General features: G+C 39.9%; 3 protein-coding genes across 5 annotated transcripts in view; 1 reads left to right on the forward strand and 2 right to left on the reverse strand.

Moving 5' to 3' along the window:
• Positions 1-3455, reverse strand: part of etfa (electron transfer flavoprotein subunit alpha) — a 60122-nt gene extending 56667 nt beyond the window's left edge. For both annotated transcript variants that reach the window (XR_014600907.1, XM_084059064.1), the window contains exons 1-5: positions 3309-3455; positions 1723-1872; positions 1453-1534; positions 1267-1349; positions 297-396 (exon numbers count right to left, since the gene is read on the reverse strand). Coding sequence is in view for 1 of the 2 variants with exons in the window: in XM_084059064.1 (XP_083915190.1) it covers positions 297-396; positions 1267-1349; positions 1453-1534; positions 1723-1872; positions 3309-3347 (454 nt within the window). In the remaining variant the exon portion in view is untranslated. The remainder of the gene's footprint in view (positions 1-296; positions 397-1266; positions 1350-1452; positions 1535-1722; positions 1873-3308) is intronic.
• Positions 3456-16384: 12929 nt separating this feature from the next.
• On the forward strand, positions 16385-22882 carry isl2a (ISL LIM homeobox 2a). Its single transcript, XM_084059071.1, has 6 exons — positions 16385-16834; positions 17349-17538; positions 18365-18630; positions 19785-20068; positions 21368-21535; positions 22214-22882. The coding sequence occupies exons 1-6, from the start codon at positions 16777-16779 to the stop codon at positions 22328-22330; spliced, it is 1083 nt and encodes a 360-aa protein (XP_083915197.1). The 5' UTR covers positions 16385-16776; the 3' UTR covers positions 22331-22882.
• Positions 22883-24488: 1606 nt separating this feature from the next.
• Positions 24489-25494, reverse strand: part of scaper (S-phase cyclin A-associated protein in the ER) — an 89012-nt gene continuing 88006 nt past the window's right edge. For both annotated transcript variants that reach the window (XM_084059044.1, XM_084059045.1), the window contains exon 31: positions 24489-25338. In XM_084059044.1, the coding sequence (XP_083915170.1) occupies positions 25235-25338 (104 nt within the window). In that variant the 3' untranslated portion in view covers positions 24489-25234. The remainder of the gene's footprint in view (positions 25339-25494) is intronic.

The raw sequence follows: 25494 nt of genomic DNA on the forward strand, positions 1-25494 counted from the left end.
ATGACCGTTTAATGATGTCGTGAGAGGTTATCTGCAAGGCCTTATCACTACCAATAATCCTACTGTGGATAATGGATATTCACTTGCAAAGAAATCAAAGCGGGTTTTTACAGTATGATAGACCTGGTATGTGCGTGAGAAAAGCACAGTATTACAATTTCCTTGAAAGCTGAGCCAAACATGATCAAAGGGCACAATGTACCATTAAATTGGCTCATAATTTGTCACTGTAAAATAAGCCCAATTAAAAAGCTTCAGTTGTCCCATTTTTTAATTGAAATATTAAGAGCAGTTACCAGCATAGATGGTTCTGACAAACGTGTCTGGAGACTTGATCTCGATGATATCTGAAATTGGGGCAACATCCAACTTGGCAGCCACTCTGGGGAGCAGGTTCTACAGAATGAAATAGTGTATAAGCAGTAAAGAAAATGTCTTACAGCATGATCTGACTGAAAAACCTTTTTCCTCCTCTTTTTATAGAAAGAGGAGGAAAAAGTCTACACATTGTAATATATGTGCAGCCTTTTTTCAAAGTATACTGTCACCCATAACAATGTGATTGTGAGTGAGTTATGTGAGTTATGTGATGGAAACAGATGATCCGCTGTGGTGACCCCGATGAGAATTAGCCAAAAGAAGAGGATGTAGGGGTTTTGAGGCTTTATAGAACAGCTACAAGTATATCTCTGCTGTCAGGCAGAAACCAGCTAACTTCAAAATGTTCATTTTTCAGGAAATGAAAAAATCAAAACAAAAAGTGGGATTAGGAGGGTTTGTCCATCATTGATAAGAACAGCTGAATGGACCTCCAAGCTCACAATGAGGTTGGATGTCAAAAGGGGGTGGAGCCTGGGGTCAGCAAAATCAGATAACTCCACCCCCTTAGCTGGACTTGGCTGGTTTAGTAGAAAGTTTGAGGATCCAATGGAGTTAGCTGGTTTTGTCAGAAGCGCTTTTTAATACTTTTCATTGGTTCAATATTTTTGTAACCAACACGCAGCAAAAAGGGTGTTCAATAGCACTGATTTATGAAAAAAAAAGAAAAAGCTCAAAAATGTTGTTAGCTGGTTTCTGCCCAACAGCAACAAATTATGCAGCCTGAAATGTTCTCCAAGCAGCGTATTCCAGAAAATTGGACAACATACTTTTAATAGTACATGCTCTTTATGTTTGGGTTAGGTTCCCCAAAAGATTAAAAGTTTACATTTCAGGATTCAGCCAATATGAGTATTACTAACACTATTGAATGAAGCCTCTGCTTACCTTTCCAAAGGCAGATGCTCCAGCACAGATGTGGGTGTAGTTGAATTGCTTGTGTGTTGCCAGGATAAGTGGAGTCAGCTCCTCTGCATAAGAAAAGGGACATTTTTCTTTGACTTACAGGAGAGCAAGACCTAATCTGACCAACATATTTTCAGAAAGATGACATGATTCTGTAATGCCACATACCTGGCAGACCACCTTTATATGAATCATTTTGAGCCACCAGAACTTTCTTCACACCTGGTACTTTACTAATTTCCTCCACCACCTGAGAAGAGACATGTACATCAATTCAGGTTTATCTCTCAGAAAACTAGGTTGCAAAACCAATCTATTCAGTAATTGCCACACTCATATATGCATGCATAAACACTCCGAATCCACCTGTGATAGACAAAACAAAACCTATATTATCACAAACCTGGTGTGGCCTAGACAAAGTCAAGTATAACCTACCTTTGCACAATCTGCTCCAGCAACCAAGCAAGACACCTCTCCTCCAAGCTTATTGGCTGCGGTTATGGTATTGAGTGTAATGGGTGTCAGCACGCCATTGTTGTGCTCTGCGACCACCAAGGTACTTTGAAACCTCTGGAGTAGGCCAGTCTATTGAGAAGAATGGCAGACACTGAATGTACACTTAAATGTAGGATCTGGTCGATATATCGGTTTGCCCAAAATATCGCCCATTATTTGATCGGTATCGCCAATTATGTATCTGATATGTCCAAGCAATTTTTTTGTAAAAAATAAAGCTCTGTTTATGTGTTCATTATCAATCAAAACGTTAGGTGTTTATTTTTATTCATTTTATTTGCTTAGAAGCTAAATGTTCTTCTAAAATAGAAACTTTAATCAAATCTAAGTTTTTCAAATTGATTAGAAATGTTGCACTATTTGACAAAATATTGGTAGTTAGTGGTCTAATACTCTCCATAATGAGGATCTAAATTGGACTCACAGATCTGGCATCGGTTTTGCTGTAAGAAGACAATGAGCAGGAGGAATTGATTTGGAAAGCTTACACAACCAACCTATTCAGTGCAAACACCACAGCCAAGTTTATGCAACCTCTCTAACAACCCCATCAGTTCTGTCAAGTCAAAACAGGTTGATTCCAGCCATATCTGAACAATTTTCAGTCTGAGCAGCATTAGGCCAGTACTTGGAGGTCACTGACTCAAATAGTTATGAACACACATGTCAACTGACTCCTTGACAGGACTGATGAGGTTATTAGAGAGGTTGCATAAACTAGGATGTGGTATGTGTTTTGCACTGAATAGCTTGGTTATGCAAGTTGTCCAAATCAATTCCTTCTGCTTATTGTCGTCTACACCAAAACCGATGTCTTTGGGTCCAATGTAGATCCTCATTATGGAGAGCTCTAAACCACTAACTACCAATATCATGTCAAATATTATATATTATGCAATCATAATACTATTTTCTTATCAATATGAAACACTTTGATTTGATTGAATTTGATTGAAGTTTCTATAGCGAAGAACTCAGTCTGAGCAGCATTAGGCTGGTACTTGGAGGTCACTCAAATAGTATTAGTGAAAAATGAACACAAATGTCAACTGACTCCTAAGTGCATGGTCAGGTTGCCAGTGCACCATTGTTCATTGGCTCACCCATAACCAAAATTATTATATTCTATTATTATTATTGAAAATGGCAGGTAGCCAAGATAACAGTTACGAAACTACATGTCTGCAGTTTCATAACTGTTCTCTTAGCTAGGCTAACATCCCTAGCTAACGGGGAAAACATGAAATAATGAGCAATACATTGTTGCCTCTTACGTTAGTAAAACAAATGAGTGACCAAACTAAAATGACAAATAATTTATAACCCCCTGATTACAAAACCAGCGCACCTGGCAATAAAAGTCACCAAGCTGCTGCTAGCAGCTTAGGTAACAAGCAGCTGCATGTTGTGGAAATACAGGGAACAGCTAACAGACGATACTTGAATGATTTCACAACGTATAATAAGACATAAAACAAGCCTCCATGTGCTGTAAATACACTTACCAACTGTTTGAGAGTGTTTTTGCTGATAGCTCGGTGCATCCTGGCTGCAGTGTTGTTCTCCCTCTGAGATGTTGTTACGTGTTAATAACGTGGGAATAGTCTGTCTGTCTGACTGTGCTAAAGGTTAGCTCAGCTGGCCGTGTTCTTCTCGCGAGTGGGTACTATTGGATACAATAGCACCCAGCTGCGTCCGCGCAGACGAGACTTGGTGCGTGAGCGTTGATACGTGAGTGCTGCTGTGTGAGGGACCGGAAGTGCCTGTTTTTTTCTATATATTAAACACATTTCTCTCAATATTAATGTTGAAACTGATTGTATCAACGATCGTTTGTATGATTACGGTGGATATATACATTTATAACATTACAATACCGGAAGTGCGTGTTTTTTTGGTTATTAAACCATTTAACTCCCAATATTTATGTTAAAACGTACACACACACACACACACACACACACACACACACACACACACACACACACACACACACACACACACACACACACACAGAATGTGTATACATTTATAATAATGATGTTTGAGCACTTTATATGTGTGTGTGTGTGTGCACATTTATGCATATATGTACATTTATAATAATGATGGTGCTCATCAACAAAAAATATTATCATTCTTAAGTTAATTAAAATAATGTTAATTATTGTCTGAGCCCGGAACTGTTATTTCTGATTGTGTTCATTATTTAAATGGATTATTATTGGTTATTAAACCATTTCACTCGCAATATTTATGTTAAAACGTATTTTACATAGATCGTATGCGTGATTACGGTGGATATAACTGCAAACGAACTATATTTACAACCACATATACATTTTATATATATATATATATATATATATATATATATATATATATATATATATATATATATATATATATATATATATATATATATATATATATACAATTCATTATTATTATTTTTATTTATTATTATTGTTATTTATTAATATTATTTATTTATTGGCCTTATGTTATGTTAATAATTATTATTATTAACATAAGGCCAATACATGAATCGAATACATCAAGTCAGGAGGGCACTAGAGACATCTGGGCACCATATTGTTGGGACGACTGGGCACCTGGACATCTGGGCACTAGGGACATCTGGGCACTATGGTACAACTGGGCACCTTGACAACTGGGCACTAGGTACATTTCGGCACTTGGACAACTGGGCACTAGGTACATGTGGGCACCTGGAAAACTGGGCACTAGGTACATGTGGGCATGGGCACTAGGGACATCTGGGCACCATATTTTGGACGACTGAGCACCTGGACATCTGGGCACTATGGTACATGTGGGCACCTGTACAACTGGGCACTAGGTACATGTGGGCACCTGGACAACTGGGCACTGGGGACATGTGGGCACCTGGACAACTGGGCACTATGGACATGTGGGCACCTGGACAACTGGGCACTAGGGACATGTGGGCACTTGGAGAGGTGGGCACCAAAACCATCTGGGCGCTAGGGACATGTGGGCACCTGGACGAGTGGCCAATTATGGGTGGAGTTCCTGGGCGTGGTATGCTGTTCCAAAATTGGTTTATACGACTTTTTAAATGGTGTATATATATAATGGTAATAATAATAATAATAATAATAATAATAAGGATAATAATAATAATAATAATAATAATAATAATAATAATTACCATTATTATTGTTATTATTTGATGAATTATGATGTATTACTTTGTATTATTATTATGTATTCTTAGTAGTATTAATAATAATAATAATAATAATAATTATTATTATTATTAACATTAGGCCAATACATGTATCCACACAGCTTACAGCATTCAGTAACACTGGGTATAACTGCAGAATTAAATAACCCCTGTAGGCCTATTAATCATTAGCCCAAAATATTAGCCCAAAATATTATTATTGTTATTATTATAAAAAATAGGCCAACACATGCATCCACACAACGAAGACCATTCAGTAAAACTGGTATAATTGAAGTAACCGATTAAATATGTATTCATTATTAACCACCCACTATGAAATCTTACTGCATGTCTTTATACAATAATAAAGGCGCACAGTTGCTCTAATCCACACCAAACTGGGAACAAACGCTGTTCAGGGGTCTGCCATGACAATAGTCCCAGAAGGGGCCACGTGTGACCACCACAAGCCCCAAGGGGAACCCATAGGGCCAGAGAGGCGCACCATTGCTCCAATCTGCACAAAACGTGGCAGAAACACTGATCAGGGGACCACCATGATGACAATATTCACACTAAAAATGCACATAGATGTGGCACCATAACAGTGTTAGAGCAGTGTTTGACTTAAATGGCTATAACTAGTAGTCTGTCCGTCTGTCTGTCTTGCCCTAATCTTTGCAAAAATGGGAATGTTGCATATCTAGTATTGGCAATTTAATCAAGGAATAAAATAACCAGTCATTTTCTTAAATATGTCGTGTGTGAATCAGCGGGATTAGGGCCTGTGTGTGTGTGTGTGTGTGTGTGTGTGTGTGTGTGTGTGTGTGTGTGTGTGTGTGTGTGTGTGTGTGTGTGTGTGTGTGTGCGCGCGCGCGCGCGTGTGTGTGTGTGTGTGTGTGTGTGTGTGTGTGTGTGTGTGTGTGTGTGTGTGTGTTGTAGTTAACTGTTATTGCCTATCTACCTGGCCTATTCATCACAATTCAGCCAACTTGTGAAACACGCCCCAACACACTTTACACATTAATGTTGATCATGATGAATGCAAATTAAGAACCTGCAAATTGCTCAATCTCTCTCTCAGCTAAGAGGGTTCCTCACATTTTTTTTCACTGGCTTTTTTGCTGTGTTTTTAATGTTGTTATTTGCTTTTCTTTTTTGCTGTATTGTTAATCATTTGTACTTGCACTTGTTGCTTATTCCTGCTCTGTAAAGCACTTTGAGCTGCATTTCATGTCATGAAAGGTGCTATACAAGTAAAATGTATTAGTATCTAAAGTCTTTAGATAGATAGATTTTAAAATAGACAATCTACACACTTCTAGAGATCTACTAAACTTTAGGCTACTCATTTCTCAAATATCATATCATAGCACGCATATTGTATTATATGCAGTAGCACCTGAAACAGACATTATAAGCTATACAATGATACTTTTCTCTTTATGACACATGCCTACTATACTGTTGACATTTCCACAAGATCAATAGCATCCTCTATAAATGTATGTAGTAGGCCTAATATACACAATACACCCTAATCTAATCAATTGGAGTTTTGAATTTTAAACTGGGAATACTGTTCAGTGGTTGACAGTTAAGTACATTTACTTTAGTTTAGTTTAGTTTGTTTAGTTTGACTCCACTACATTTCTAGGAAGGAAGGGACTCTTGGGACCCAAACTGCATGTCAATCGTTTACAAAACACAAAAGTATACCTACACATTATTACTGTCATTTATTCAGTCAGACTGCCTTTGTATATTATCTCTAGTAATATTACATAGGTGTAGAGGGGACTTCAACGTTTTTCCAGGTGAAAGGGACCCTTAGCTGAGAGAGAGATGAGGCAGGGACCCCCTTAGCTGAGAGAGAGATGAAGCAGGGCCCCCTTCACTTTAAGCATGCGCATATCCTCTATTGTAAAAAGGAGACCACTTCTAGGAGAGGAGACTGCATCTATAGCTGTATGAGACCACTGTACTGTATCTAGAAACCACTGTACTGTATCTAGACCACAACACTGTATCTATTGCTATATGAGACCACTTTAATGTATCTAGAGACCACTGTATTGTATATATACCACCGCACTGTATCTATTGCTATATGAGACCACTTTACTGTATCTAGAGACCACTGTATTGTATATATACCACTGTACTGCATCTATTGCTACATGAAACCACTGTACTGCATATATGAGACCACTGTATTGCATCTAGACCACTGTGCTGCATCTATATCCCACTGTACTGAATCTATAAACCACTGTGCTGCATCCAATCCCACTGTACTGAATCTATAAACTACTGTACTGCATGTATAGACCATTGTACTGCATCTATAGACCACATACATTGACCACTGTACTGTATCTATAGACCACTATACTGCATCTCAACTCAACACAGCTTTAAACATGTATATATAAAGCACATTTAACATGACTATGTCGCCACAAAGGCTCGGTAGATGCAGTAGAGTGATCTACAGATGCAGTAGAGTGGTCTACAGATGCAGTAGAGTGGTCTACAGATGCAGTAGAGTGATCTACAGATGCAGTAGAGTGGTCTACAGATGCACTAGAGTGATCTACAGATGCAGTAGAGTGGTCTACAGATGCAGTAGAGGGGTCTACAGATGCACTAGAGTGGTCTACAGATGCACTAGAGTGGTCTACAGATGCAGTATAGGGGTCTACAGATGCACTAGAGTGGTCTACAGATGCACTAGAGTGGTCTACAGATGCAGTAGAGTGGTCTACAGATGCAGTAGAGGGGTCTACAGATGCACTAGAGCGGTCTACAGATGCAGTAGAGTGGTCTACAGATGCAGTAGAGGGGTCTACAGATGCATTAGAGTGATATACAGATGCAGTATGGGGTCTACAGATGCAGTATAGGGGTCTACAGATGCAGTATAGGGGTCTACAGATGCAGTATAGGGGTCTACAGATGCAGTAGAGTGGTCTACAGATGCAGTAGAGGGGTCTACAGATGCACTAGAGTGGTCTACAGATGCACTAGAGTGGTCTACAGATGCAGTATAGGGGTCTACAGATGCAGTAGAGTGGTCTACAGATGCAGTAGAGTGGTCTACAGATGCACTAGAGTGGTCTACAGATGCAGCAGAGGGGTCTACAGATGCACTAGAGTGATCTACAGATGCAGTAGGGTGGTCTACAGATGCAGTAGAGGGGTCTACAGATGCACTAGAGTGGTCTACAGATGCAGTAGAGTGGTCTACAGATGCAGTAGAGTGGTCTACAGATGCAGTAGAGTGGTCTACAGATGCACTAGAGTGGTCTACAGATGCAGTATAGGGGTCTACAGATGCAGTAGAGTGGTCTACAGATGCAGTAGAGTGGTCTACAGATGCACTAGAGTGGTCTACAGATGCAGCAGAGGGGTCTACAGATGCACTAGAGTGATCTACAGATGCAGTAGGGTGGTCTACAGATGCAGTAGAGGGGTCTACAGATGCACTAGAGTGGTCTACAGATGCAGTAGAGTGGTCTACAGATGCAGTAGAGTGGTCTACAGATGCAGTAGAGTGGTCTACAGATGCACTAGAGTGGTCTACAGATGCAGCAGAGGGGTCTACAGATGCAGTAGAGTGATATACAGATGCAGTATGGGGTCTACAGATGCAGTATAGGGGTCTACAGATGCAGTATAGGGGTCTACAGATGCAGTATAGGGGTCTACAGATGCACTAGAGTGGTCTACAGATGCACTAGAGTGGTCTACAGATGCAGTAGAGTGGTCTACAGATGCAGTAGAGGGGTCTACAGATGCACTAGAGTGGTCTACAGATGCAGTAGAGTGGTCTACAGATGCAGTAGAGGGGTCTACAGATGCACTAGAGTGATATACAGATGCAGTATGGGGTCTACAGATGCAGTATAGGGGTCTACAGATGCAGTATAGGGGTCTACAGATGCAGTATAGGGGTCTACAGATGCAGTAGAGGGGTCTACAGATGCAGTATCGGTGTCCAGAGATGTCTACAGATCACGACAGTAGTCTACAGACATACTAGAGGGGTCTACAGACACACTAGAGGGGTCTACAGATCACGACAGGGGTCTACAGATGCACTACATGGTCTACAGATGCACTACAGTGGTCTATCGATATAGCAGTCTATAGATACAGTAGCTAGTCTATAGATGCAGTACAATGGTCTATATATGCAGTACAGTGGTTTATAGATTCAGTACAGTGGGATATAGATGCAGCACAGTGTTCTAGATGCAATACAGTGGTCTCATATAGCTATAGATGCAGTACAGTGGTCTCATATAGCAATAGATGCAGTACAGTGGTATATATACACAATACAGTGGTCTCATATAGCTATAGATGCAGTACAGTGGTCTCATATAGCAATAGATGCAGTACAGTGGTATATATACACAATACAGTGGTCTCTAGATACAGTAAAGTGGTCTCAGATAGCAATAGATACAGTGTGCTGAGTGTGGTGGTCTAGATACAGTACAGTGGTCTCATACAGCTATAGATGCAGTCTCCTCTCCTAGAAGTGGTCTCCTTTTTACAATAGGCAGAAATTACATATTTGTACTGCATGCAAAACACTGCATGGTTCTTGCCCAGAACTGCATGACCATCTTGGATGGCATCTTGAAAATTATGCCTTTTCTGCTAAGTATATTTTCCTGGATATTTGGGATTTTCTCAAGCATGCCTAAAGGTACCAGAATCAATTGAAAACCCTTTTGTATCAATGTTTAGGGAGGTTTAGTGGTACTCTTTCTTATATGCCTATTGACCGGTCTATTTCTCATAAAAAGTGCTTGTTTAAGATAAGGCTGAAAATGACCACCCCAGAATGAAATACTATGGGTAAATTATACATTTCCTGAATCCTTAGGGTCATGTCAGTATTCCAGTTGTTGTGTTTTGTGTCTCTGATGTTTCTTGATGCCACATAACTAAAAGAAAATATATGGTTTAGGCGGAAATTGTGAGAAAAAAAAGGTTATTAAAGGTTTGAAGAGCTCCAGTGACCACTGTACTTATCATACATAGTCAACAAAGGGCTCGAATGAAAGCTCAAAGTGTCCCCTTAAAAATGATACCAAACATAAAATATAAAACATTGTAATATGCCCTGAACGTGAGCCAATACCAAGATATGCACATGTGTCTAAAATGCCATTTTTCAATGGGGGGTGGTAACTTTAGCAGCTGATAACCCCAATTTAGCTGGGCCTCAGGAAGGTCTATCATACAAAAATAATATCTAGGGATGTATAGGAATAAAAAAATCCCAACTAGAATTTGCCATCCCAGGTGGTAGCGATATGTGAGATTTTGGGGTTTGGCCCAAGGACTAAGTTGGATTAGAGCAACTGTGCGCCTTTATGATTGTATAAAGACATGCAGTAAGATTTCATTATACATAGTGGGTGGTTAATAATGAATACATATTTAATAGGTTACTTCAATTATACCAGTTTTACTGAATGGTCTTCGTTGTGTGGATGCATGTGTTGGCCTATTTTTTTATAATAACAATAATAATATTTTGGGCTAATGATTAATAGGCCTACAGGGGTTATTTAATTCTGCAGTTATACCTAGTGTTACTGAATGCTGTAAGCTGTGTGGATGTATTGGCCTAATTTTTATATTAATACTACTAATAATACATCATAATAATACAAAATAATTCATCATAATTCATAAAATAATAACACTAATAATGGTAATTATTAGTATTAGTATTAGTATTAGTATTATTATTATTATTATTATTATAGTGTTGTGATTATAATGTGCAAACATTTCAACATCCTTTTTCTATATTGTTCATCATGGAGAGCTAAATAAATACCACAAAACTTCGCTGCCTGTCTGGACAATGGACTCATTCCAATTACCCCCTGATCTGCATAAGATTCGCTGCCTGGTGCCTCAGTCGCTTTTGAGTTTTTATTGTTGTTGACAAATAGCCACTACAATTGTGTTATTAAAGATAATTGTATATAAAATGACATACCATTTAAAAAGTGGTATAAACCAATTTTGGAACAGCATACCACTCCCAGGAACGGTGCATACCGGTTTGGAAAGGCACATACCGTTTTGGAAAGGCATACCATTTAAAAAATACGGTATATGCCATTATAAAAAACAACATACCATGGTATTAACCTTAAAAAGTGGCATAAACCATTTTTAGAACAGCGAGTGCCCAGTTGCCCACATGTCCCTAGTGCCCAGTTGTCCAGGTGGTTTTGGTGCCCACCTCTCCAGGTGCACACATGTTCCTAGTGCCCAGTTTCCCAGGTTCCCACATGTCCCTAGTGCCCAGTTATCGAGATGCCTACATGTACCTAGTGCCCAGTTGTACAGATTCCCACAAGTACCCTAGTGCCCAGATTTCCAGGTGCCCAGATGTCCAGGTGCCCAGTCGTCCAAAATATGGTGCCCAGATGTCCCTAGTGCCCAGTTGTCCAGGTGACCACATATACCTAGTGCCCAGTTGTCCAAGTGCCCACATGTACCTAGTGCCCAGTTGTCAAGGTGCCCAGTTGGACCATAGTGCCCACATGTACCTAGTGCCCAGATGTCCAGGTGCCCAGTCGTCCAAAATATGGTGCCCAGATGTCCCTAGTGCCCAGTTGTCCAGGTGCTCACATGTACCTAGTGCCCAGTTGTCCAAGTGCCCACATGTACCTAGTGCCCAGTTGTCAAGGTGCCCAGTTGGACCATAGTGCCCAGATGTCCCTAGTGCCCAATTGTCCAGGTGCCCACATGTACCTAGTGCCCAGTTGTACAGGTGCCCACATGTACCATAGTGCCCAGATGTCCCTAGTGCCCAGATGTCCAGGTGCCCAGTCGTCCAAAATATGGTGCCCAGATGTCCCTAGTGCCCAGTTGTCCAGGTGCTCACATGTACCTAGTGCCCAGTTGTCCAAGTGCCCACATGTACCTAGTGCCCAGTTGTCAAGGTGCCCAGTTGGACCATAGTGCCCACATGTACCTAGTGCCCAGATGTCCAGGTACCCAGTCGTCCAAAATATGGTGCCCAGATGTCCCTAGTGCCCAGTTGTCCAGGTGCTCACATGTACCTAGTGCCCACATGTACCTAGTGCCCAGTTGTCAAGGTGCCCAGTTGGACCATAGTGCCCACATGTACCTAGTGCCCAGATGTCCAGGTGCCCAGTCGTCCAAAATATGGTGCCCAGATGTCCCTAGTGCCCAGTTGTCCAGGTGCTCACATGTACCTAGTGCCCACATGTACCTAGTGCCCAGTTGTCAAGGTGCCCAGTTGGACCATAGTGCCCACATATACCTAGTGCCCAGATGTCCAGGTGCCCAGTCGTCCAAAATATGGTGCCCAGATGTCCCCAGTGCCCAGATGTCCAGGTGCCCAGATGTCCCCAGTGCCCAGATGTCCCCAGTGCCCAGATGTCCAGGTGCCCACATGTCCCCAGTGCCCAATTGTCCAGGTGCCCACATGTACCTAGTGCCCAGTTGTACAGGTGCCCACATGTACCATAGTGCCCAGATGTCCCTAGTGCCCAGATGTCCAGGTGCCCAGTCGTCCAAAATATGGTGCCCAGATGTCCCTAGTGCCCAGTTGTCCAGGTGCTCACATGTACCTAGTGCCCAGTTGTCCAAGTGCCCACATGTACCTAGTGCCCAGTTGTCAAGGTGCCCAGTTGGACCATAGTGCCCAGATGTCCCTAGTGCCCAGATGTCCAGGTGCCCAGTCGTCCAAAATATGGTGCCCAGATGTCCCTAGTGCCCAGTTGTCCAGGTGCCCACATGTACCTAGTGCCCAGTTGTCCAAGTGCCCACATGTACCTAGTGCCCAGTTGTCAAGGTGCCCAGTTGTACCATAGTGCCCAGATGTCCCTAGTGCCCAGATTTCCAGGTGCCCAGTCGTCCCAACAATATGGTGCCCAGATGTCTCTAGTGCCCCAATAAATGTTATGGAAATGTATTAAAAAAAATAGGTTTATGCTAATAAATAGATTAAATGGATTACCTAGATAAGACAGTTTGTCTAATGAAACTAGCTGGGTGCTGATTACAGATAATCCACTTGTCCTAGCACTTTTTAACTTTATTATTTATTTGTATTTATATGTACATACACTAATGATAAGGATCATTATTATATATGATTATATTATATTATTATATACTAATATGAATTTAAATATGATATCTACTGTAATCATGCCTATGATAATGCTACGTTTTAACACATTGGGAGTGAAATGCTTTAATATAAAACAATAAAACAAACAACAGTTATTAATTTATATGTCCACTGTACTAATGCAAAACAATCATTGTTATTGAGAGTAAAATTAAATAAATACAGGGATGTTGTGAGGTTTTGTTTTGCTTTTTATTTGCTTTTTTGTGCACGCGCACACGCAAACTTGTGCATGCGCGCACGCACGTAAACTTGTGCATGCGCGCACGCACGTAAATGTGTACACGCATGCGCGCATGCTTGCGCACGCGCTTGTGCACGCGCGACACAAAAAAAAAGAACACTTCCGGTCCTCACACAGCAGCGCTCACGTATCAACGCTCACGCACCAAGTCTCGTCTGCGCGGACGCAGCTGGGTGCTCCTCATTGGATATGTGGCTCGTGTTCTTCTCGCGAGATCAACGCGGAGTAAACATACACAGTACACACGCTTCCGTTCAGCTCCTTTAACCCTTTCACTACATGGAGGTCAGACTGTTAAAGTAGTGGTTCTCAACCTGTGTCTCGGGATCCCCAGGGCCAGGGGGGTCCCCACATGATGTTGGGGGGGTCCCCAGATAACAGTATACAAGTGACAATTTAAGGACTTTTAAGACCTTTTTAATACCAAAAAAAAAGAAGACCATTACTGCATCAAAAGTAATCAACAAACTATAGCTACTATAAAAACTGGCCAAATTGTCATATAATATAAGAAAGACATTTTTGAAAATAGCCGATCTACAAGATCACAGCCTTGCACTGCAAGGCGTTGTGAGCTTGTAGATCGGCTATTTTCACAATATTTATCTGTGGAACCAAATCAAATAAAATGTAATGCCTCATTTCGAGTTCTACAATTCCAAGTATTTAGGGTGGGGGGTCCCCAGTTCAAATATGATTATTTTGGGGGGTCGCGGCCTGAAAAGGTTGAGAACCACTATGTTAAAGTACCGGTAGACCTATGTCACATAATAAGGCAATCACGTAAGCCCTGTTGTGTTTTATACTTCGGTGTGCGACGGTGTCGCGCGGGGCACGTATGGGTAACGCCAACACAATTGTTTGTGGGTTATTGCTATCATGCAAGCATGGAATTGTGTGTCGATGTAAAAGTTATAAAGGTGATAAAAACATCGATAAAGGATTGGTTAATTTAGGCAGATCTTGTTTGATTAAATAAGATACAACATTATATTGAAAATGAAATATTGCCTGTCTCTGTCTTTTCTGCTCTGTAATAACCTAGAATAATTGAACATATTACCTTGCCAAATAAAACTATTCCTACAGACTTGCAGCAGTGTCATGTCTAGGCCAACTGAAGAATAAGATGAATTTGATTATCTTTAGCATTTCAATCTTCTTATACATTGTTTCCCCCATAGGTTTATATTTCACAATGATAGTCATACTGATCAGTACTGATAAATTGAAATAAATAGGCTACTGTAACATGTTCTAAAATATGAATAGCTACAAATTACAATAGGCCTAACCGAAGACTGAGTTATATAACCAACAATAGTAAATATTCACATGATGTCCTATAGACCTAAACTCTAACAACATCCCTATGGATTAATTGATTTGCATATCGTAAGCTATTTATAAAATGCATATAAATTATTATAATGCGAATGAAAGCTGACAAGTTTTCATTGAGTTGTCTGGACAATTTGACGTTTTAATAGGTAGGCCTAGAGAACTAGCACAATTTATATTCAGCAAATTATTTAGACATATTTAACCATAATTTCAAACAGAATTCAACTTTTCAGAGCAGGTTTAGCATAGGTCGGAAAATTAGATGAAGCGCAAAAGAATGCTGAAGAGGCAGCGATTTGCAACTTCAGTTTCAAAATGGGTCACTTAGACCAGTGGTTCTCAACCTTTTCAGGCCGTGACCCCCCCAAAATAATCATATTGGAACTAATAGCAGATCTACAAGCTCACAACGCCTGGCGTTGTGAGCTATTTTCACAATGTTTTTGCCACTTTCTTATATTATTTGACAATTTGGCCAATGTTTGACCAGTTTTTATAATGTAGTTCGTTGATTACTTTTGATGCAGTAATGGTATTTTTCTTTTCTTTTTTTAGGTGTTTTTTAGGTCCTTAAATGGTCACTTCACTGTCATCTGGGGACCCCCACCCCAAATCATGTGTCGGGTCCCGAACCACAGGCTGAGAACCACTGCCATAAATCTGAGGTCGAGAGACAGCTATAAGCTCGCTATTAGGGTGCAACAATCCTTGTGAGTACTTGGTTAAGATAATTATGCGATCATTTTGCATCGCGCGCCTATTTTATTTGCATTAACCTATTTATTTATATTATTTTCATTATTATTATTTTATGTATTTATTTTCTCTCTTTGAGATAATCGAGGACTGACACACTCACATACCGGTACATTAGTAGAATGTAGTCAATAGCCTATATATGTGTTATTTTCTATTCTACCATAATTCATTTTATTGAAGAATGGCAACGACTGCTCCTGGGTGGGTAAATGCACATTCCACGTAGGCTAGTGCAAATGTGGCAAATAGACCTATCCACCTGTCAACGATACAACAACAACAACAACAACAACAACAACAACAACAACAATAACAACAACAAATAATAATTTAAATGTCCAAGTAAGTCAATTAATGTAGGCCTATATTTGAATGACAGGTCAACTAACAATACCATGATTTTGAATTTGTCGTAATAATAATTGATCAAAGAATTGGAAAATTTATTGGGGGGGGGGGGGGGGGATCAATATTTTGGGATTCAGCCAATTGTTGTTCTAAATTCTGCCATTCTACCGTTACAGACACTATGTCCTCATCCAGTAGAGGGCTCTCTCACAGTGGGCTTGGAATGTTTAATGTGATTCAGTCAATATATCATTACCAACAACACAATAACAGGCCTATACCATACTACTACTACTACCACCACTTCTAACAACAACAATAATAATAATAATAATAATAATAGAACAATAATAATATTTCATATTTATTGTAGATTCATGTTTAGATTGTCTACATATTTTGTATAGGCCTATGTATAGGGGTTTATTTTACCTTCAGCCTATACATATACTGTAATAAGAAAATCTCCGTTTCGTTTGCTGAGCACAGCTAAATTATCGGTGCTAGTTTAACTATAGGCAATTTTAATATAGGATTAGCACAGGAAATGTATCTGTACAGGCTAACTGGAGAAAAGAAAAGAAAAGAAAAGAAAAGAAAAGAAAAGGCATGTCTATGAGGAGAATCCTCGGAGCACTTTGCATATCAGCCTCTCTCTCCACCCTGCAGAGGTCCAGGTCGGTCTACGTCACTGAGCTGAGGGACATTGTTCTCCCCACCTCTTACTGGAGGAATACAAGTGATCGGTCAGCCAAGGGACGGGACCGTCTCCTCTCCCTCTCCTTTCTCCCATCTATGATCGGCTTGCATTGATCTCTATTCTCTCCTGTATGGTGGATATTCTGTGCATCCTGTATGGTGGATATTCTGTTCAATCCTTCTTTCTTGGGTGATATGGGGGATCATTCCAAAAGTAAGCTATTTCCTAACTAATAACTTTCACTTCTACCTTCAGTTATAGGCGTTTCATATAGGCTACTATAGCCTTGGACCAAGACTACCATGGATGTATCCTATCGAGTCTTACTTTTACTTTCGCAGAAACTATAACTCAGACTCGATAAAATACATATATGATAGTCTTGGTCCAAGGCTAATAGGCTATAGTATACAGTAGCCTATATAGATAGACGTTGCAGTTTTTTTAATGGTGACAATTATGATGTTGTGTTATCGATCACGCTTATTTCCCCCACTGTAACGTGTTAATTGTGAGAAGAATTTAGGCTATTTAAAACATAACTTTGTGTTGAGCTCCGCATATAGAGTCTATTTTTCAACTGTATAATTAAAGCATGTTCAACTAACAGACATGGATACATGGTGGGTGGGGGTGGGGGGGGGGGGGGGGGGGGGGCGTTTAACGAGGATGTCTGGGGATTAAATGGTGTACATTGTATAGCATTAATATGTGCACATTTCTGCAGAGAAGTCTGCGATCGCGATGTGTGTGGGCTGTGGGAGTCAGATCCACGACCGGTACATCCTGAGGGTCTCCCCGGACCTGGAGTGGCACGCAGCCTGCCTGAAGTGCGCGGAATGCAGCCAGTACCTGGACGAGACGTGCACTTGCTTCGTCCGAGATGGAAAGACATACTGCAAAAGAGATTATGTAAGGTAGGAGTTGACTTATAACCTTTTCCACATTAACACAATTTTCACTTGAGGATTATGAGATGAATTGAATACACATCAGGACCCCAATGGAAACAAGCCATCATATAGTGCTTTCTTGGGTTTAATCCTATTTAGCATCCCTTTGTATAGAACTGTACTTTTCTGTGCTTTTTTTTTGCCAAATGCTGAATAAAGTATTCAATCAATCAATCATATCAATCACACGGAGAATAATGTTGCAGGCCCTATATCCGAGCACAAGTATTGAAGCAAAATATAGCATCAGATTTATTTTGGCATATAATATATTTTCATCATCTTTTAAAAAAATATATAAATATTTGTTATAGATACAGAAGTACAGGTGCACATTTGTATTCCCCTTTTTTTTTTGCTTTATTCCACCTTTTTCACATCATAAATAATGTTTATTGTATTGTATGGATGTTGGATCCACATGCTCTTTATTATGTGAGCTGAAATCCAGCGCCACAAATAATAATAATAATTATTATTATTAATGGTTCATTAAATTGTTCCATGGGCCGTTTGTGCCCCCATTCGAGACCCCTTACACACTGAAACCTAATGTGTATGTTTTCATTAACAGATTATTTGGGATTAAATGTGTAAAATGTAACATTGGCTTCTACAGCTATTTTTCAAACATTTTCGGGAGTTTTTGAAAAAAGCAGATCCATTGTCTATTTCCAAATGTGTGTAGGGTTCAAATCTAATCTAATTTAGCTGGGGACCCCCGTTTTGTGCCCCATTCATTCGAGACCTTACACACTGAAACCCTAATTTGTAATGTTCCCTTTTACAGATTATTTGGGATTAAATGTGCAAAATGTAACATTGGCTTCTGCAGCAGCGACCTGGTGATGAGAGCCCGGGACAACGTGTACCACATGGAGTGTTTCAGGTGCTCGGTGTGCACCAGACATCTGCTGCCGGGGGACGAGTTCTCTCTGCGGGGAGACGAGCTGCTGTGCCGGGCTGATCATGGTTTACTGATGGAGCGCTCCTCTGAGGCAGGGAGCCCTCTCAGCCCTGGGAATATTCACTCCTCCAGACCACTGCATATTTCAGGTATGTTCTGCTATAATTATTCATAAAGGGTAAATAACTTTAATTCACAAGTTTTCAAATGTCTAAAATGTATACAAATCTTTTGAAAATATATCTACAATATTTTTACTTTGGTAAAAAGTATCAATATACAGCTAAATAAAAATACTGCCCTGCCAAGGTAAAGTGCAGTAACTACGAAAAGAAAAATCACTGAAAAATGGGTTTAAAGGTGATTCAACTGGTCAGCCAAATGAGATATCGGCATATAAGTGATATTACACTAATTTTACATCTGTTCTTGAGGCAATTGTTTATCCCCCAAAATCACAAAGGCTATAATTTGACCTTTGGGATACACAAATAAGTCGGTGTGTCCAAAAACGTAGTTACTGCACTTTACCTTGGCAGGGAAGAATACTCTGTTACAAGTAAAATCCCAGAATTAAATATCTACGTAAAAGTACAAAAGTATTGGCATCAATATGTAGCCTACTTAAAGTACCAAAAGTAACTCATTATGCAGAATGTCCTAATTCAAGTTTTCAATTGTATACAAATCTTCTGATGCATTGTGAGCTTGTAGATCTGCTATTTTCTGCTATTTTCAAAAGCTTGTAGATTGGCTATTTTCAAATGGCCAAAATGTATGGGGCTAATGTGGGTAATGTATGTTTTTTTAAATAATAAGGCCTTATTTTCCTATTCAGAAAAAAATAGCTATTGGCAGGCTATAGATATATGTGGAGGAATAAATACAACAATACTAACATGCCTAATAATAACAGGCCTAATAATAATAATAACAACAACATAATAATAATAATAAAAACATGTAAAAGTTGGTTTATACAGCGTATCAAGACTTCTGTCTGTGTTGTCTTGAAAAATGTCTTCTATAGGCCTAACAAAAAAATATTTCGATTTATTTACTTAATTCGACAAATAAGATGCATTGTGTGGGTAGCCTATGAAATCGTTAATTTCTGTTTTTTTGTTGTGAATATTAATTTATTGACAGTGTACAAAGTAGCCTACATCCATCCATTTATCTTTTTACACACCAAATCAAGAAAAAGTCAAAAAAGTAAAGAAAAAGACAATAGAAAAGCAAAAAGATTAAGATTATTTTGATGTAACTGAAAGAAAGGTTGCCTGGTTCTCGTTCACCTCAGACCCGGTCACTGTCCGACACCCTCCTCATCGAAACCACGTCCACAAGCAGTCTGAGAAGACCACTCGCATCAGGACGGTCCTGAACGAGAAGCAGCTGCACACCCTGCGGACCTGCTACAACGCCAACCCCAGGCCGGACGCACTGATGAAAGAACAACTGGTGGAGATGACCGGCCTGAGCCCCCGGGTGATCCGGGTCTGGTTCCAGAACAAACGGTGCAAGGACAAGAAGAGACAAATTCTGATGAAGCAGCTTCAGCTGCAGTCACACAGTGACAAAACTGTAAGTCCACTGACCTTTTCTACAGGTTTTCAACCCGTTTCATATCAAGGTCCATTATTTATTCGGCATTTGAGCCACGGATTCATCACCATTTGATGAGATTTAGACTCTCAGACCCAAAACTTAGAATATTCTTTTGTCGTTGGATACGATTTTGTCCACAATTCCATGCTGTATTGACTATTGATTGGTACCATAGGAGAGATGACATGCAAACGTTGATCAAAATAACAATTCTTTAATTAAGTAGCCTATGCAGATGTGTAACAATAATTTAACTCTTGACTGAGTGTAATGAAACCAAATGGACCCCTCATTTTACACTCTCAAAATATCTAATAAGGGTCCATTTGGTTACCAACTCTTCCGTCATTTGGCTGGGGACCACCTGGAACCTCCTCAATGACCACTGGTGGTCCCCGGACGTTGGACCACTAGTTGAGAACCACTGCTTTTTTTTTTCTTTTTTTCAAATGTCGATGTGTAGGGTTAAAAAAACTGATTTTAATCTAATTTAGCTGGGGACCCCCTGGAGCCCCCTTAATAACCCCTGGCGGTCCCCGTGGATCCCATTGTAGTCTTGTAGAACCATGGTTCTACAACCATGATGATGGCTCTCATCACCAGGTCGCTGCTGCAGAAGCCAATGTTACATTTTGCACATTTAATCCCAAATAATCTGTAAAAGGGAACATTACAAATTAGGGTTTCAGTGTGTAAGGTCTCGAACCCTGCAGGGTTATAGACTAGTAGACTAGCCTAGTAGGGTAGCATTATTCTACAATTTAGTCACATTTTAACAAATCAATGATGTCTTCATTGCACACATAGGCCACTCAACATAGACTATTAATTAAAGAGATTATTCACGATGTTTAATAAAACAGCGAGACTGGCCTATATTTGAAAATTATAGGCTATTTTACAGTGGTTATCAACCTATGTGTCGGTACTCCCAGGGGGTCCCCACATGATTTTTTTGGGGGGGGGGGGGTCCCCAGATGACAGTAAAGTGACAATTTAAGGACTTTTAAGACCTTTTTGATACCTAAGAAAAAAATAAAATGAAATAAAAAGAATAGCATTACTGCATCGAAAGTAATCAACACACTATACTATAAAAACTGGTCAAACATTGGCCAAATTGTCAAATAATATAAGAAAGAGGCAACAAAAATGACGATAGTCGATCTACAAGCTCACAACTCCTTGCATTGCGAGGCGTTGTGAGCTTGTAGATCGTCTAATTTCACACATTTTGCCACCACTGGGCTAAGTGATTTTTGGTTTCCTCTGTAGAATCTGCAGGGACTGACGGGCACCCCTCTAGTGGCAGGCAGCCCAATCCGCCACGACAACAGTGTCCAGGGGAACCCGGTGGAGGTGCAGACCTACCAGCCACCCTGGAAAGCCCTGAGTGACTTTGCTCTGCAGAGTGACCTGGACCAGCCCGCCTTCCAGCAGCTGGTAAGACAACACAATGGCACTTATGTCTTGTAGTAGGCTACATCTCTGTATCAAGACAAGCGTGCTGTGTGCCTGCGTGCACACACACACACACACACACACACACACACACACACACACACACACACACACACACACACACACACACACACACACACACACACACACACACACACACACACACACACACACACACACACATAATATTACCTTTTCCACACGGAAAGGTAATATTATTGTTTCAGTTCCTCCAAAATAATTTAATTGAACTGTGTGCATCAATTTAATTGTTAATCGTTTTTTGCTTGTATGTTTTGGTGACTTCAGAATTGTAAGACAAAGACACCATGGCATAATAAATAGCTATATAGGAGCATTATACAGGTTAACCACTTGAACCCCAGGCAGCATGCCTATTCTGGGTTGGAACATTCGCCAAAAATAGATCTTCAAGTGTTGTGAGCTTGTAGATCGGCTATTTTTTGGCTAATATATTTGGTGTAGATGGCAAAAGAAAGTAGTACTGTCGTGACTCATGACCATTTTACTATGAATAACATATAGGCTAAGGCTGACTGAATGTTGTAATAATTTGGTTTGTATTTCCTTTGTGTTGCTATAATGTGATGTAGAATGCGATCTGTGAACTGACAGGACTCTCCGTTTCCCTTGGTACAGGTGTCTTTCTCTGAATCAGGCTCCATGGGGAACTCTTCGGGCAGCGACGTGACCTCACTGTCGTCGCAGTTACCGGACACACCGAACAGTATGGTGCCGAGTCCTGTCGACACGTGAGGCTCGACATGGAACCCTATGCACCCTTGGGTGCTGCATGGACCTCTATACACGCGCACACGAGTCCCGATCAGTGTCAGTGACATTTGATTTCACTCAAGAAGAACAAGTAAAGGACTATAATGGACACGGAGGATCTGTGTGAGGATGCATCCATTTTGTGCAACCCATGACTCAATTGGAGGATCGGGGCCTAAAGAAGCCCCCTATAAGATCATCAGACCACGATGCTTTAACACAAGCCATGCCTGGACTGTCTGGACATATAAGGAATATATACTGTGTGGGATTCAAACACACGCGGGACGGGCCTATTGGACACTTTGAACATAATTTTCTTATGTTTATCAGGTCATATTTCCATAAGGGATCAGAGTCCAAAAAACATGTGTAGATGTGCATGATTTGTAAAAAAGTGAATTATTGTCGACTCTTGTAAAGTAATGAAACAGGTGAGATACAGTTTGTTTGAGAAAATAAGTTATTGTTATTTATTATGGAGGCAGGCATAGCTGCTCTTACCAATAAAATCATATAGGACGAATCGATTATTGCATGCTTGCAACATCTTTTTTTTTGTCGCATAAACCCTCAGAACAATTTGAAGAAATCTGAGAAATAAATCAATTTAGAGGTAAATGTAAACGAAGCTATTTATCATAATGTGTGACACTGCATTTTGTCATTTAGGTCACTTCAGTATGGTTTCGAATCAATAGGCATATACGCCGGAGTTTAATAGACTTCGTATAATTCCAATGCAACAGGCTACGTTCAAAGTTAAATTAACACTCCAGATTTTGCCTACTTTAATGTTTTGTATGATCATTACACTAGCCTACATGACATCGTCTGTTTTAAAGATTAAATTAATTTATATTAGGTGTGAAATCCCTCGATCTCTCCTATATTCGAACAGAATAGGCCTAATTTGTAAGATGATCACAAGTTTCACAAACTATTTTGCGAGTGAATGCGTATCATTCTCTGATGAAAAAAAGTTAATCCTCGACAAACAAATTGTTGGGGTGTAGTGTGTCAGTCCTGGCTTGACCTGTGCGATCCCATGTCCAGCGGCTATTGCTATCCGGGATTCCGACTGAAATGAAAATAAACTCAAGACACGCCAGAATGCGTTCTTTAGGCTGGGAGGGAGCCCCCCTCAGCACTGGCTGCAGAGACAGAGAGGTGGGCTTGTTGTGCTTCCATTCAATGTATCGTTTGCAGGTGATGCCAAGCGTAGATAAGAGACTCTAGGCTCCTTGTCCTCTGTCTAGACATGTGACTGCTTGAAAAAGAGACTGGGCACATCGAAAATCTGTCCAGGTGACCAATATTTGCAAAAAATAGGCTATAAATCATCTTCTTTTGTAATATGTAAGTCCAAGCCTGTCAGCGAAACAAATCTGGAGAATAATAACCTGAATTGAATACCAAAACGCTCGCCCCAAAACACAGTCGCCACACTCCATGGACTGTGCACGTTGTCGCATCTATTTTTGTGCATAAAATGCAAATTTTAAAACCATGTATGTTCTAATTTCTCCCATAATTAGTCAGCAATCCCTTCATCTTGTTTGGCAACTAAATATTTGCCAATCAAGCTAATCTATTGACCATGATAAAAATAAACCATTCATTAGCCATTAATTATCGGGTTGTGTAAATGAAAGGAACATTTAGCAGCTGCAATTCACAGTTGATTCAGGAGCGTCAGAATGAGGTTTCACGTCTGTGAAACCTTTTCTAAATAAAAGTTGAGAATCTTCTGTAAATTTAAAAGATTATACTAATTCCTTTTCTAAAATCTGAGTTTTGCCTTCAGGCAATATAAAGATGTAGGCCTGCTTACAATGGTCATATAGGTTTTGTTTACATAATTATAGATATGAGGAAAGAATGAAAAGAATACCATACTATTCAATGGGCTTTCCTCTCTTTAACCATGTAAGCCCTATATCATACTTAGTCATACAACGGTGTTGCGCGACAATATCCAAAACAAGCTCACAAGCGTCGCATCACAACATGTGAACAGTTGAACTTGTACAGGGCCAATATATATTTTGGCATTTGACATGGCCAAAATAGGGACACCAGCTTGAAAGTGGTTAACATGAAAAACTCTAGCAATGAAAAGATACACAGAGAACAATAATGCATCACCGTGAATTATTTAATGTGATAGAAAGGACATTATTCAATAAATTATATTAATTTTTAAGAGCTTCCCAACAGAAAAAAAGAACATGAAAATACACGAGTACACAAGTGGAAAAAAATACAGCGACTTAATAAATAACAAAATAGCAGAAGATAACAAAATATTAGCAATATAGCCTTATAACACTATGTAAACTCAACTGTATGCCATTTTCAGGCCATTCACATTCTGATAAAAAGAAGAAACTATATTTAACTGGAAATGTATGGCAGTAATTGTAAGTGGTTTATTCTTTTATTAACTCTGATCTATCTAACAAGAAGATATATCTGTCCACAACAACAAATAAAACGGAAACCTATTGCTAGTTTGGGCAGATACAACTGTAGATACAACATACAAACAATGTTACCATTTTGTGCAAATTGCCCAATGATGACTATATATAGAATAACAGGAGAAGAACCACAAATAAATCAACGTAAGGCTTGTGGAATTCTAAGATTTAACACGTTTCGGCAAGGCTTGAAGACTAGCCCTACACAGCTAAATCCATAGTGTTCATTTAACTCTCAGAGTTAAATTAATACTCAGGATTTTACTGTGTACATTCTTAATCCAACCGAGTAGACCTCAAGTCAAAATTCAAAAAAGGAAAAAGCAGAGCAGAGCCCGATGTGGCCATCTCTTTTGTAGTGTTTATATTGTGCATATCCATTGTTAAGGATAGTGTGCGACTATTACTCCTCCTGTTTCTTCAGGAAAAACTGCAGGGCAGACTCCCACTGATCTCTCGGAAAGCGGTTCGACAACTCGCAGTAATCCAGCAGCTGAGAAGCTTTGTCTGTACAGGAGACACATACAGGATAATGTAGCGCCCAACAACTGAAAGTGTCCAGGAGAAATTCTCTACAAAGTTTAGAATTTGACCAGAATTAAATAATTTGTGTACAAATGTATGCTGAAATTCTTCAATTCTTGTCTCATAATCTTCAAGCAC

This window comes from Gymnoscopelus microlampas, assembly GCF_963454915.1.
Source record: "Gymnoscopelus microlampas genome assembly, chromosome: 6".
Taxonomy (NCBI): domain Eukaryota; kingdom Metazoa; phylum Chordata; class Actinopteri; order Myctophiformes; family Myctophidae; genus Gymnoscopelus; species Gymnoscopelus microlampas.